The 14370-nt window shown below is 41.2% G+C and overlaps 1 protein-coding gene and 2 long non-coding RNA genes across 6 annotated transcripts in view; 2 read left to right on the top strand and 1 right to left on the bottom strand.

Annotated features, from left to right (window-relative positions):
* The window catches only part of LOC124257376 (structural maintenance of chromosomes flexible hinge domain-containing protein 1-like), a 67629-nt gene that overhangs the window by 25164 nt on the left and 28095 nt on the right, over positions 1-14370 (top strand). The window contains exons 22-33 of the mRNA XM_046691422.1: positions 2172-2239; positions 3364-3509; positions 3757-3886; positions 4397-4477; positions 4931-5086; positions 6494-6619; positions 9296-9375; positions 10134-10410; positions 11102-11163; positions 11805-11889; positions 12651-12932; positions 13986-14118. Of these exons, the coding sequence (XP_046547378.1) occupies positions 2172-2239; positions 3364-3509; positions 3757-3886; positions 4397-4477; positions 4931-5086; positions 6494-6619; positions 9296-9375; positions 10134-10410; positions 11102-11163; positions 11805-11889; positions 12651-12932; positions 13986-14118 (1626 nt within the window). The remainder of the gene's footprint in view (positions 1-2171; positions 2240-3363; positions 3510-3756; positions 3887-4396; positions 4478-4930; positions 5087-6493; positions 6620-9295; positions 9376-10133; positions 10411-11101; positions 11164-11804; positions 11890-12650; positions 12933-13985; positions 14119-14370) is intronic.
* Positions 5187-5896, bottom strand: LOC124257350. Its single transcript, XR_006893252.1, has 4 exons — positions 5882-5896; positions 5593-5802; positions 5366-5490; positions 5187-5239 (listed from the first exon to the last, which is right to left on the bottom strand). It is a non-coding gene; the product is annotated as an uncharacterized LOC124257350 (long non-coding RNA).
* On the top strand, positions 5188-5974 carry LOC124257348. Of its 4 annotated transcripts, none has more exons than XR_006893247.1 (4): positions 5188-5285; positions 5412-5536; positions 5597-5806; positions 5886-5974. It is a non-coding gene; the product is annotated as an uncharacterized LOC124257348 (long non-coding RNA). The 4 variants fall into 4 exon arrangements; XR_006893249.1 differs by having other exon boundaries at positions 5191-5285; positions 5453-5536; XR_006893246.1 differs by lacking the exon at positions 5188-5285 and having other exon boundaries at positions 5385-5452.

Raw genomic sequence — 14370 nt, 5'->3', positions numbered from 1 at the left:
TTATTCAGCCAGAGTGGCAAAAGCAGTCCTGCTTGCCCTGCGTAACTCAACTCGCAACTTATACGATGACAAATGGCACAGTTTTGTCAATTATGCTGCAAAGAAAGGATTTACAGCCAGATATGCTACTCATCCTCAAGTGGCGGACTACTTATGTTATCTACGTCAGACTAAGAATCTAAAAGGCTCAACTTTGTCCACTTATCTTGCAGCAATAAGCTCTGTCATAACTATGAGAACGGGCGTCAAGCTAACCAAAACCCCAGAGTTACTCGCTTTGCTACGAGCATTCCGATTGGAGGATCAAAACGGAAGTTTCACGCTCCAGCTTGGGATCTGAATATAGTGCTCCAACACCTCACAAGTGAGGCTTATGAACCGTTAGAATCTACATCGTTTGAATCACTGACTCAGAAAACATTGTTCCTGTTATCTCTAGCTACGGCTGCCAGGATGTCAGAGATTCACGCATTGGATTACGAGAGAACACGCTTTGATGATATTCATAACATCGTTCATCTGGGACTACGCTGGGATTTTATAGCCAAGAACCAATTGCCAGGTCAACCAGACAGATTATTCCACGTCCCAGCTCTCTCATCTATACTTGGACCTCATGATACGATGGATCTATCACTATGCCCAGTAAGAGCACTGAAAATATATCTCCACCGATCCAAACAGAGGAGAGCAATATTCAAGAGATTATTTATCCCTCTATCTACAGCTACGCAGACGGAAGTCTCACGTACTACTATCTCCATTTGGATCAGAACTGTCATACTACGTGCCTACAAGGCTGCAGGACTTGACCCTCCAAGAGCATCTAATCCTCATGAAATTAGAGCGCTAGCATCTACACTTGCTCTACACAGCAACTGCTCTTTGAATACCATAATGGAGATCCGATAAGGTGTTTGCCAACCACTATCTGAGAGATATCACCACCGAGGACATCTCAGGTATCCACCATTTCGGTCCCATGGTCCTCGCTCAGCAGTTGACAGTTCCTCGGAGAAGATAAGTCAATCTTACAGATTTTATACTTATCTTATAACAGTACTAAATAGCTACATGCTATATATATTTTGCTTAAGTTCATTTTATTATCTTAAGCTCAGTACTATGGTTGTTATATCATACAATATATTAGCTAACAACTCTAAGGAGTTTTGCTATTATATATATTTAGCTTAAGTTTCATCATATCTTAAGCTCAGTATTATGGTCACAATTTAAAATGTATTAGCTAACAAACTCTACGGAGTTTTTTGCTATTATATAGCTTAAGTTAAATTATATCTTAAGCACAGTACTATACTCATATAGCTTAAGTTTATTCATATCTTAAGCTTAGTACTTTGGTTACTTCATAAAAGTATATTAGCTAATAAACCCGAAGGAGTTATGCTATCATATTAACAACTTAAGTCTATTAGTCTTAAGCTTTGTATTAATGTTGTATATACTTTTATCATATAATTATATTGTAATAACCCATGTATGGCAGCTGATAAGTTAGCAGCAGGAATTCATCAATTCAGTGCCTTTATGAAGTTCCCATAAGGGTTATTACAGTCATTACAGTTCAAAATCACTAATTATCCAAATCCAAAGTATTATATATTCCCACCTCCGTATCCGTCGGATTCTACAAGCAAATAGCATGAGTCAGGATAAGGAAAAATATGTAATTTTCTGAATAAAATTGATATTTTATACTTATCCTGACTCATGAGGTAAGCCCTCCCGTCCTCCCCACATAACACTTTGGATTTCCCTGTAAATTCAAGCGTTGGGCTCGCTATAAAAGGAGAGAGTGAGGCACATGTTGAGAGGTGGCGCCCTCGTTCCCGCGCTTTCGAGGGGAAAGATAACTCGTGGTGAGTACTAATTAGTGATTTTACATTGAAGGGAACTTCAATTGGGAGATACAAGTGTTCCACTGTGTTCGCAAGAAGAAGAAGACAAGCAAATAGCATGAGTCAGGATAAGTATAAAATATCAATTTTATTCAGAAAATTACATATTGTTCAGAAGGTAACCTACATCGATTATAATAAGTATTTGTCTGACCGCTAGCATGTGTTGCTGTGTCTGTATTAGCAATCTGATTCCATGTGACTGCCAGCATTCATGTTGACTGAGTGTACTCACGCTGTATTTGCCAGGTTTCAAGCTGTTCGATGAGGGGGGACGTGAATGTACAATCGATGACCAGCTTGCAAGTAAGATCAAGGTCAGTAGCTGTTGGTAGTTGGTTTGTACCAGCTGTCTGGGGGTAGTCTGTGTGAGCTCAGAGACTGCTTAATTATCAGTGGTATGATGTGCAGTTTACTCATGGTAAATGTACTTGACATAGCTCTAAGCTGGATTATAATGGAAAACATATTTATTTTGGGCTTACATCAAGTTCATGTTTTATCATCGTTTCCTTCCAGATAACTGGATTCATAAACACTTGAAGATTACTGGCTCTATTCATGCGTTCTCTCTATAGTTGTCTATATGTAAACAGTTTGATTACATTATACTAGACAAGAGAAAATGGTCAGAGCAACTGATTATTGAAGTGTCAGGTCAACTGATTACAAGTGTGTGATGTCAGGTCAATCTGTTATGAAAGTGTGTGTGTCTCAGGTCTCCTGACTATAAGGATGTTATGGGAAATTATGTGTGTGTCTCAGGTCTCCTGAATATGAGCTGATTGTGGAGTGTTACTTCTCTCACGGGCAATAATTATGAGTGTGTTCTGTCTCTCAGGTGAGCTGATTGTGTGAGTGTTATGTCTGTCAGGTCAATGATTATGGTGTGTGTTGTGTGACAGGGCACCTAATTATGAGTGTGTTCTGTCTCTCAGGTGAGCTGATTGTGTGAGTGTTATGTCTGTCAGGTCAATGATTATGGTGTGTGTTGTGTGACAGGGCACCTAATTATGAGTGTGTTCTGTCTCTCAGGTGAGCTGATTGATTGTGTGAGTGTTATGTCTGTCAGGTCAATGATTATGGTGTGTGTTGTGTGACAGGGCACCTAATTATGAGTGTGTTCTGTCTCTCAGGTGAGCTGATTGTGTGAGTGTTATGTCTGTCAGGTCAATGATTATGGTGTGTGTTGTGTGACAGGGCACCTAATTATGAGTGTGTTCTCTCTGTCAGGTGAGCTGATTGTGTGAGTGTTATGTCTGTCAGGTCAATGATTATGGTGTGTGTTGTGTGACAGGGCACCTAATTATGAGTGTGTTCTGTCTCTCGGGTGAGCTGATTGTGTGAGTGTTATGTGTTATGGTCTGTCAGGGTCAATGATTCGGGTGAGTGTGTGTTATGTGTGACAGGTCAATGATTATGAGTGTGTGTTGTGTGACAGGTCAACTGGGTACCGAAGGTGTCGAAGGAGATGATTCTTCAGGGGAGGCTGCCAGACATCAAGATCCCCAACTCTGTGAGCGAGTCCAAGTACTGTCACGTCAACCTGCTGCAGGGGCCTGGGGTAGAGTTCACCTTCACAGTCAGGTTAGGTGGCTTTCACTGTAACATTTAGAATAGGTGTCCCCATTCTTGTGATTTGCCAAAACAGGCAACTAAATATATATGGTTGACTGTGGTTCCTTGTCATGATCATACCTGGACTGTATGGAATGATGCTTATCATATATGCAAGTGATTTGTCCAGCCAGATCATGTATCTGTTATACGCCCTCCCAGCTCTAGTCTGTGATTGAGGGTAATACCTGTCTATATAGACATGTTGATGTTACAGGTGTGTACCAGGACCCCCTTCACAGCTCAAGTGTGTGTGTAAGGGTACCAAAGCTCTCCAGGTTGGTCAAGAGCTGGAAGAACCAGTCTGGGTTACTATCAAGGACAAACATGGAAACACCATCAATGATGTGAGTAGGGAGATTGGCTCAGGCTGGTAACAAGATTAACAGATGAGAAGAAGTTCAGTACAGTAAAAGGAGAGTTTAGTCTGTGTACATTGATCCTATCTTGTGTAAATATGTTTGATGAAAGGTCAACAAGTAGCTCAGAACTTTGTTTCTCTTAGTTCCATGTGTTCTAGTTCTTCAAACTATCTTAAATGCTTTTTCCGTGAAGATCCTAGTTAGAATTGGTCTTCAGTAACCCATTCTTGTCGTAAGAGGCAACTAACGGGATCGGTCGGTCAGACTAGCTTACTTGGTTTGATACATGTCATCGTATCCCATTTGTGTAGAACGATGCTCATGATGTTGATCACCAGATTGTCTGGTCCAGACTCGGTTATTTACAGATTTCCACCATATAGCTGTAATATTGCTGAGTGCGTCATAAAGTACTAAACTCACTCACTCTAAATGTCTACGTTAGATTTTTGTTATATATGCCTTTCAATAATGGTGAATGACACACTGTTTCAGCTTCCCCCATCCACAGCTCGTGAGATCAAGGTTACTGGGCCTTTGTTGAACTCTGACAGTGTCCGAGTGTCAAAGCAGGAGGTAGGTCTATATAAAGACAATCTATCATGTACTTGTACCTTTACCCATACACTGGGACACCTGTGAAGATACGGTTAAAATTGGTCATTGGTTGACACACTTCATTGTATCACAACTGCATAGATCAATGCTCATGCTGTTTGCTCACTGGATTGTCTAGTCCAGACACGATTATTGACAGACCGCCTCCATATATCTGTAATAATGCTCAGTGAGGCATGAAACAAGAAACAAACAAAACCACGATTGTGGGTGACACTAGCCTTTCTTATCACTTTGCCGAAGCCTCTGATTGTTTCAGTATTGAGGGTAATTTATAAGTTGTGCAGTTAAGTAAATAATTGATATCAAAATATAACATTGTCTATATTATAGTCTTGACTGATTCATGAGTAGCCTGTGTTATGTAGTGTTACTAGTTGTATCAAACAGTTTACTGTTTCTGTGTTCCAGAAAAACTTTGTAGTTCATGGAGTCAAGTTTGACAAGGCTGGGGTGGGAACAAAGGAGCTAGAGGTCACCTGGAACAGCCTCAAGGACTATGTGCGTCTCGAGGTCGCTGCTGGACCCCCATCCCAGCTGGAGCTGGTTGGCTGGAAGCTGGAGCAGGTCAGTGTCGCCCCAACATGTGCTTTGTCATCTTTTCTAGGGCAGTTTAGGCCTCAAAGACCCTGTGCTTGTTGTATGGGAGCACTTGAATGGCCTAACTTGTTCTCGATCTTAAGTCCACATACCAACTCAAGGCCTAACTTGTTCTCGATCCTAAGTCCACATACCAACTCAAGGCCTAACTTGTTCTCGATCCTAGGTCTACATACCAACTCAAGGCCTAACTTGTTCCCAAACCTAGGTCCACATACCAACTCAAGGCCTAACTTGTTCCCAAACCTAGGTCCACATACCAACTCAAGGCCTAACTTGTTCCCAAACCTAGGTCCACATACCAACTCATGGCCGAGCTTGTCTAGATCCTAGGTCTACATACCAACTCATGGCCTAACTTGTTCTCAATCCTAAGTCCACATACCAACTCAAGGCCTAACTTGTTCCCAAACCTAGGTCCACATACCAATCCCAAACCCTAGGTCCACTCAAGGCCTAACTTGTTCCCAAACCTAGGTCCACATACCAACTCATGGCCTGAGCTTGTCTAGATCCTAGGTCCACATACCAACTCATGGCCTAACTTGTTCTCGATCCTAAGTCCACATACCAACTCAAGGCCTAACTTGTTCCCGATCCTAGGTCTACATACCAACTCAAGGCCTAACTTGTTCCCAAACCTAGGTCCACATACCAACTCATGGCCCGAGCTTGTCTAGATCCTAGGTCTACATACCAACTCATGGCCTACTTGGTCCACATCAAACCTATACCAACTCAAGGCCTAACTTGTTCCCAAACCTAGGTCCACATACCAACTCATGGCCTAAGCTTGTCTAGATCCTAGGTCTACATACCAACTCATGGCCTAACTTGTTCTCAATCCTAAGTCCACATACCAACTCAAGGCCTAACTTGTTCCCGATCCTAGGTCTACATACCAACTCAAGGCCTAACTTGTTCCCAAACCTAGGTCCACGTACCAACTCATGGCCGAGCTTGTCTAGATCCTAGGTCCACATACCAGCTCATGTCCTAACTTGTTCCCGATCCTAAGTCCACATACAAACTCATAGTCTAACTGGTCCTAGGTCCACAAATGAACTGATGAGCTAACTTGTCCAATGTCCTAGCAATACATACCGGTCCCTGCACGTGTCCTAAGTGTTCCTATGTCCTACCATAGTTCTATACCACTCCATGTTACAAGCCATAGCTTGTCCATGGTTCTCACATCATAGACACCTTTGGCGTTTTGAGACGTTAATCCTCAAACACTTTACAATAAATTATGGAAATGTTATCACCTTCTAAGAGATAATTTTAGACATTTGTAAATAATGAACATCATGAGATCTTATTGTCCGATTCATTGTTTCCTTCATTGGATGTAATGTCGCTGTTGTGTTGCAGGCTGTTGCTGTGTACAATGAGAACAAGCTGCCCCATCCTCTCAAAATCCAGCTTTTGGATGAGGCAGGGAATCCATCGAAAACAGCAGATGTGAAAATACAGATTGCTAAGGATCCTAAAATAAAGGTAAGAGACTTGCTGACTGATGTCGTTATGATGCATTTAGAAGCTGCAGGAGATACAACCAGTATGTGTGTGCACATACAATGACACTGTACCTAATACACAGATTATTCAATGATGCATGCTGATACTAATGCTGCTGCTGCTGATGCTGACTGATGTCGTTATGATGCATTTAGAAGCTGCAGGAGATACAACCAGTATGTATGTGCACATACAATGACACTGTATCTAATACACAGATTATTCAATGATGCATGCTGATACTGCTGCTGCTGCTGCTGATGCTGACTGATGTCGTTATGATGCATTTAGAAGCTGCAGGAGATACAACCAGTATGTGTGTGCACATACAATGACACTGTATCTAATACAGCAGGAGATACAACCAGTATGTGTGCACATACAATGACACTGTATCTAATACACAGATTATTCAATGATGCATGCTGATACTGCTGCTGATGCTGCTGATGCTGACTGATGTCGTTATGATGCATTTAGAAGCTGCAGGAGATACAACCAGTATGTGTGTGCACATACAATGACACTGTATCTAATGCTGACACAGATTATTCAATGATGCATGCTGATACTGCTGCTGATGCTGATGATGCTGACTGATGTCGTTATGATGCATTTAGAAGCTGCAGGAGATACAACCAGTATGTGTGTGCACATACAATGACACTGTATCTAATGCACAGATTATTCAATGATGCATGCTGATACTGCTGCTGATGCTGATGATGCTGACTGATGTCGTTATGATGCATTTAGAAGCTGCAGGAGATACAACCAGTATGTGTGTGCACATACAATACGCTGTATCTAATACACAGATTATTCAATGATGCATGCTGATACTGCTGCTGATGCTGATGATGCTGACTGATGTCGTTATGATGCATTTAGAAGCTGCAGGAGATACAACCAGTATGTGTGTGTGCACATACAATACGCTGTATCTAATACACAGATTATTCAATGATGCATGCTGATACTGCTGCTGATGCTGATGATGCTGACTGATGTCGTTATGATGCATTTAGAAGCTGCAGGAGATACAACCAGTATGTGTGTGCACATACAATGACACTGTATCTAATGCATAGATTATTCAATGATGCATGCTGATACTGCTGCTGATGCTGATGATGCTGACTGATGTCGAATTATGATGCATTTAGAAGCTGCAGGAGATACAACCAGTATGTGTGTGCACATACAATGACACTGTATCTAATGCACAGATTATTCAATGATGCATGCTGATACTGCTGCTGATGCTGATGATGCTGACTGATGTCGTTATGATGCATTTAGAAGCTGCAGGAGATACAACCAGTATGTGTGTGCACATACAATGACACTGTATCTAATACACAGATTATTCAATGATGCATGCTGATACTGCTGCTGATGCTGATGATGCTGACTGATGTCGTTATGATGCATTTAGAAGCTGCAGGAGATACAACCAGTATGACACTGTATCTAATACACAGATTATTCAATGATGCATGCTGATATTGATGCTGATGCTGAATGAATCATATCATTTATAGATTTTAGTGCATCAGTTCATCACTACAGCTTTTCAAACTGTGTTATATTTACCTTCAGATTTGTGAGGGCCCTGATGGGATTATACTGTTTACCGGAAAACTAATCATAGCTTTTGTTAAACATGACATGAGTCAAAGGTTTTTCACAAAAGAATGACATAAAATGTCCATAAAGACTACTGAGCAAAACTTTACTGTTTATCGTAATTATGCTAAAATTTATTTATTTATTTTATTTATATGTATTTATATAGTGCCAATATCCAGATCAGCTGCTCAAAGGTGCTTTGTTTTTCCCTCGAGCATTGGATGTCAGTCTCAAATGGCACAATGTATTATCAATCTCAACTCCCTGGGGAGCATACAACTCTTGCAGCCACTAGGCGCACCGAGTTAATGTGGCTTTCCCATCCTTACCAGGTACCCATTCACAGCTGGGTGGACTGGGACAGGTAGTCACAGTATTTTGTCCAAGTTTACTGCACGTTGCTGTACCCGCAACTAGGTGTTTGCACGTATTCATGTGGCCACCATCTGGTTATATACCAACGGATTCGTGGGTTCTTTTAAGTGCACAGGGTTGTGTACTGTACACTAGGGGTTGTGACAACATGGAAAGAGTCTGCACGCAAGAGTTGACTCCAAGGTTTTTACACCCGGTCACAGGTGGGTTCGATCCCATCACCTCAAGCTCGCTGGATCACTAGCCTGGCGCCTTAGCCAGCTCGCACACCACGTCCCCACGCCACAAAAATCTTATTTTGTGAAACTTCTATACATGATGTACTTGCAAGAAATGAATTGTGGTATTGAAACAAAAGCAGAACCAGCTGTCCCATGTTTCATGATTCCCATTTGCATAGAGATGAACTCATATATAAAATTCAACTTTACAACTTGCATGCTGTTTGCATGTCTTTACTGACTAGGTCTAAAATCACTGACAGCTGATTAAGGCCCCTACATTTACTGACTACCGGATTGTGACCTCCCCCATCAGGACCCTCTTTTATAACTCTAACTATTCTCAGTCTAAGACATTTATTGGATTGATATTCACTATATAGTAGAATGTTATATACTCACAATGATGCACCATGTGTTTCTCCAGCTAATACCAGCGCCACAGCCTCTAAAGACAAATGCTCAGGGTATTGCTGATTTTGGGCAGCTGTCAGTCAGTGGCACAAGGTAAGGAGTAAGATGGGTAATTATGGAAAGCAATTTTGGGTAACAAAAATCAGATCTTATTATTGTCTGTGTACTTGATATTCCAAGATTTCCTTCGTTAGTTAAAGGTCACATGCAACCAAATAATCAAAGATAATTAAAACACAATTATCACTTATTCATGACATATCAAATACATTGCTGGTTATGAAAAAACAAATAAACAAAATTATAAGCGTACAGTCGCACGTGCTATGAGCGCAGCCCAGCTGTTGAAACCAGTTTCCCCGAAAAGTCGGGGGAAAATTAGTGAATCGTTTGAACTCCGATTTCGCGCGGTTTTTTTCATCGCGTTATTTTTCAACTTTATAAGTTGAATTTGCATTTTTGATGATTTGTTTCGGTAAGTCCATACCGAAAGGTATCAGAATCTGCAAAGTTGTGTTTTACGTTGCATGTGACCTTTAAGGGTTCAGAACTAAATGTAAACAATTTTAATTATTTTTTGCACCTTCGAGATTTGCCTCTTCCAGTGCTGCAACAGTGACTTTGACTTCATTCATCCTCACATTAATGGCTTAAATTGGGAATTGTTTTGATTTCCTTTTCTATATCATGGCTGGATACCAAGTCTTGTTACTTCAATTGGGTTTGGAATATTCTGCATGTAACTCTAACATACTACAAAGTCACTTATCTTGGATGCATTTTATTACTTACCGTGTGTAGAAAATGTCATGGAAACAATAAACGTTTGTGTTGGATTTGTGTGATTTTAGAGGAGTGTATGACATTCAACCAAAAGCATTCTACAACAAGTCTGTGATATCAGGACCAAAAATAAAGTTGAATGTGCAGTCCGATCCCACGCGGCCTGTGGAGCTGCAGGTGGACTACAGCAAGAATGCCGCCTTCGTAGCAGGAGACATCTTCCCAGAGTTCTCAGTGAAGGTCATGGCTGAAGATGACAGTGTAATGACGACTGCTAACCCGACACATCTCAGCATGAAGTTGTGGAAGAGTGACTCAGCCAATCAGAATCTGCCTCCCTCCAGGGTGAGACTTACAATGTGATGGCATGTTTTATGTTTACTCTGTTTTCAGAATCAGCTGACTTGAGCCAAGGGTCACAGTAAGAAAATAACATGAAATCTTTGATGGATAAGAAAAAAGAACCAAGTACACTGGGCTGTTTTTGTTAAAGTAGCTGTTAATTTTACACAGTATTTTCATGTCCCTGACCTCAACAGACCAAACTATCATGACACTGTAAAAGTGTGAAACATCCTTCAATTTAGACACAGTTACTACTTTTGTTTTTCCACCAAACCAACAGACCCAAAAACTTAATTCAGGAGAAATATTGAACTAAGTTTATATTAATTCTACTTGTAACAATGCACACTAATGTGGATAAGATTGCTCAAAAGTATGACAGGACTGGATCACTGAACCAAGCTGATTGTTGCTTATGTTAACCACCACTTGTATGGCATAAATAAATAGCATCTTCTTCAATAAAACACTACTTGTATGCTTGGCCGAGGCAGTATTTTCTTTGGGATGCAGACAATCATCGTAATGCACGATACAGCGGTTGTAATAGCGGCTGCTGTTGATATGAGTGTGGCAGTCTATTGATGACCACGGAACACAGACAACAAAACCTTAACCAGACTGTTGACCCAGTATCTCCCATGGAATCCAGTTTTCAATGTATTTGCACCACACAATGCTACTATTTCAGACCGCTACCTCCATGAGTCCCGACACCCCACTGAAGTCAGACAAGGGAGTGTTTCATTTCAGGTATGTTTAGAGAAACGTTTTCGCGTCAGTAGTCATATATCATGTATATAGCAGAGAGACAGACTCTTGAAAATTACAATAACTTTCTATGCACATTCCAGTTATATTCATATGTTACCATAGCAACAGATAGTGACAAGACATCATGATGCTATACTTGCAACTACGTTGATCTGATTCACATTCTATTACAGAACAGCAACTGTTTATATGGACCTGAAGTTGTTGATCATTTGGAGTTCCTTTAATTTGCAATCCAGCCATTGACAATCACGCTGGTCTGCTGGCCTGAGCCTACTAAGTTGTTCTGAGGACAACCATAATCCAATGATGGTAGTGCTCATTCACCAGCATTTGAGGGCTATTATCCTGACCCAGTTGTAAATGCAATAATAAATCTACGAAGTGTATCTTGATTTAACAGACTGAAAGCAGAGGAGCCATTCTAGCAGGCCTAGACCCAAACTCGGAGAACAAGTGGGAGTTTTCACTAGTCTTCTGGACTAGTTTTAGAAACTTCCATCTTCGAATCTTTAGCTAGTAGTAACATGCAAATTTCTTTTAGATGTTCCTCTGAATTAAAGAATGTTGTTTACCAGTAACCTAACACTGATGTTTGTTATGACTTGTTTATCCAACAGGAAGAGAAGCGTGCCCGAGCAAGCAGGGTCCTATAACGTGATGTTTGTGTTCTTTGATGGGAAGCATGAGCTGTACAGCACAGTGGTAGGTTGGAACCCCATCATGGCATCATAACATTTGGCCAAATTAGGTGATCAGTTCAAAACTTCAATCTTGGATACCCTAACCCCAGACTTAATTCTGAAATAAGATCGTGCCACCTCCATGCTATGGATAATGTGATGGGAAAAGATGGCAGCTTTTGCTTAGTTTAATTACCGCATACAAAACATTAAATACAGGTAAAATATCTTGGTTCTGTTGAAAACTTGCAGTGCCATTAACCCTACCACATGTGAACCAACATAGAACCTTTGAACTAGACCCGGTGCATAGTAAGCCTATATTCTGATCATGTACTCGTCAGCTTCTAGAAACTGAATTAGTATTGGCCTCAGTCTCATATTCTTTCATATTTGCCTTTAGAAAATATCTGATACAGCCAATTTATACATTATCTCCCCTTTTTCTTTCACTGAACCTAACGTGACGGTCTTGTGGAGATTTCAGGCTTCACTTGCACTAAGTTACCTTTGTGATCAGAGACAAATTAGTCCCGTACTTTAATATTGATTTAAATGGTCTTTTTTGCTTTGTGCAAGTGGGTTCTAAGCACAGTTGGTCCCCAGTGTCTGATGCATGTCATAAAAAGCTGTCTAAACTGATGAAAGTGGGTTGCAATGTATGGCCAGGCTGATTGTGTCACTGACAGAAGGGTGTCCAGGGTGTCTTAGTTACTTGTGATATAGCAGGAATGTTGCTGACTGTAGTGTCACTGAGTAGCTCACTGTGGTATGTTCATGTAGATCTCCATCAACGTGATGCCTGGGCAGCCAGAGGAGATGTCTCCCCAAGATTCCCCGGGTACACCTACTGTATCCAACACACGGAATGCCGCCTCACGCTGCCTCATCAGACATCTGAAGCTCTCGCTGAAGGACAAGTTTGGCAACCACATGGGTGAGAAGTACCATGGCCGACTGACGCTGGAAATTACAGCACCTGAGGGAGTCACAGAGATACCCTGCTTCGTAGGCGGCACCAAGTCCCTGGATATGTCCATGGTGAACGGACAGGTGCACCTTCAGGTAACCCTCAAACTCAGCCAACTGGTATAAATTGATAGAGTAAAACTTGTGTCTGTGTTATTCATTGTACTTGGATTGTTATAAGTCTCTGTAACAGAAGAAGTTGTGATGTTGTCAGTGTGACTGATGCAGTATGTTGTTGTCAAAATGACAAATGTGATGTTGTTATGGTGACTGATGCAGTGTGATGTTGTTAGGTGACTGATGCAGTGTGATATCGTCAAAATGACAGAGAAGAGTATTGTTATGGTGACTGACACAGTGTGATGTTGTTATGGTGACTGACACAGTTTGATGTTGTTAGGTGACTGATGCAGTGTGATGTTGTTAGGTGACTGATGCAGTGTGATATCGTCAAAATGACAGAGAAGAGTGTTGTTATGGTGACTAACACAGTGTGATGTTGTTATGGTGACTGACGCAGTGTGATGTTGTTATGGTGACTGATGCAGCCTGATATCGTCAAAATGACAGAGCAGAGTGTTGTTATGGTGACTGACGCAGTGTGATGTTGTTATGGTGACTGACGCAGTGTGATGTTGTTATGGTGACTGACGCAGTGTGATGTTGTTATGGTGACTGATGCAGTATAATGTTGTTATGGTGACTGATGCAGTATAATGTTGTTATGGTGACTGATGCAGTATAATGTTGTTATGGTGACTGATGCAGTATAATGTTGTTATGGTGACTGATGCAGCGTGATGTTATCAAAATGACGGAGCAGAGTGTTGTTATGGTGACTGATGCAGTGTGATGTTGTTATGGTGACTGATGCAGTGTGATGTTGTTATGGTGACTGATGCAGTGTGATGTTGTTATGGTGACTGATGCAGTGTGATGTTGTTATGGTGACTGATGCAGTGTGATGTTGTTATGGTGACTGATGCAGTATAATGTTGTTATGTTGTTATGGTGACTGATGCAGTATGATGTTGTTATGGTGACTGATGCAGTGTGATGTTGTTATGGTGACTGATGCAGCGTGATGTTGTTATGGTGACTGATGCAGCGTGATGTTGTTATGGTGACTGATGCAGTGGTTTGTTACAGAACCTGATGTTACAAGAGAACACGCCTGGCAAAGATGGACTGGAGTATGTCCTGAAGTGCCACATATCATGTGACATCATCCCCAGAAACAGGTCCATTCCACATTATGAAATACCATTCCTCTTCTATAACGGTGAGTACCAGTCTCAACACATGCTGAAAGGTCAGCACAACTTCAAATGAAAGATAGAAAAGAACATTTATTCTACATATATACACCACAACCATCATGCAAATACACACTATTGTTGACAGAGGGGAGATTCCCTCATCGTCATACCACCACAAGATGTGACACTGTCCACTGATGACTGCATGCATGCTTCTTCAGGATGCCTTATACACTGGACCTGATTTGCTTCATGTTCATGCTGATATGACTCTG

This window comes from Haliotis rubra, unplaced genomic scaffold, assembly GCF_003918875.1.
Source record: "Haliotis rubra isolate DU_JTF1 unplaced genomic scaffold, ASM391887v1 Scf66, whole genome shotgun sequence".
Lineage (NCBI taxonomy): Eukaryota > Metazoa > Mollusca > Gastropoda > Lepetellida > Haliotidae > Haliotis > Haliotis rubra.
Note: the sequence above shows the minus strand (reverse complement) of the source record. Positions and strands in the feature narration are given on the sequence as shown.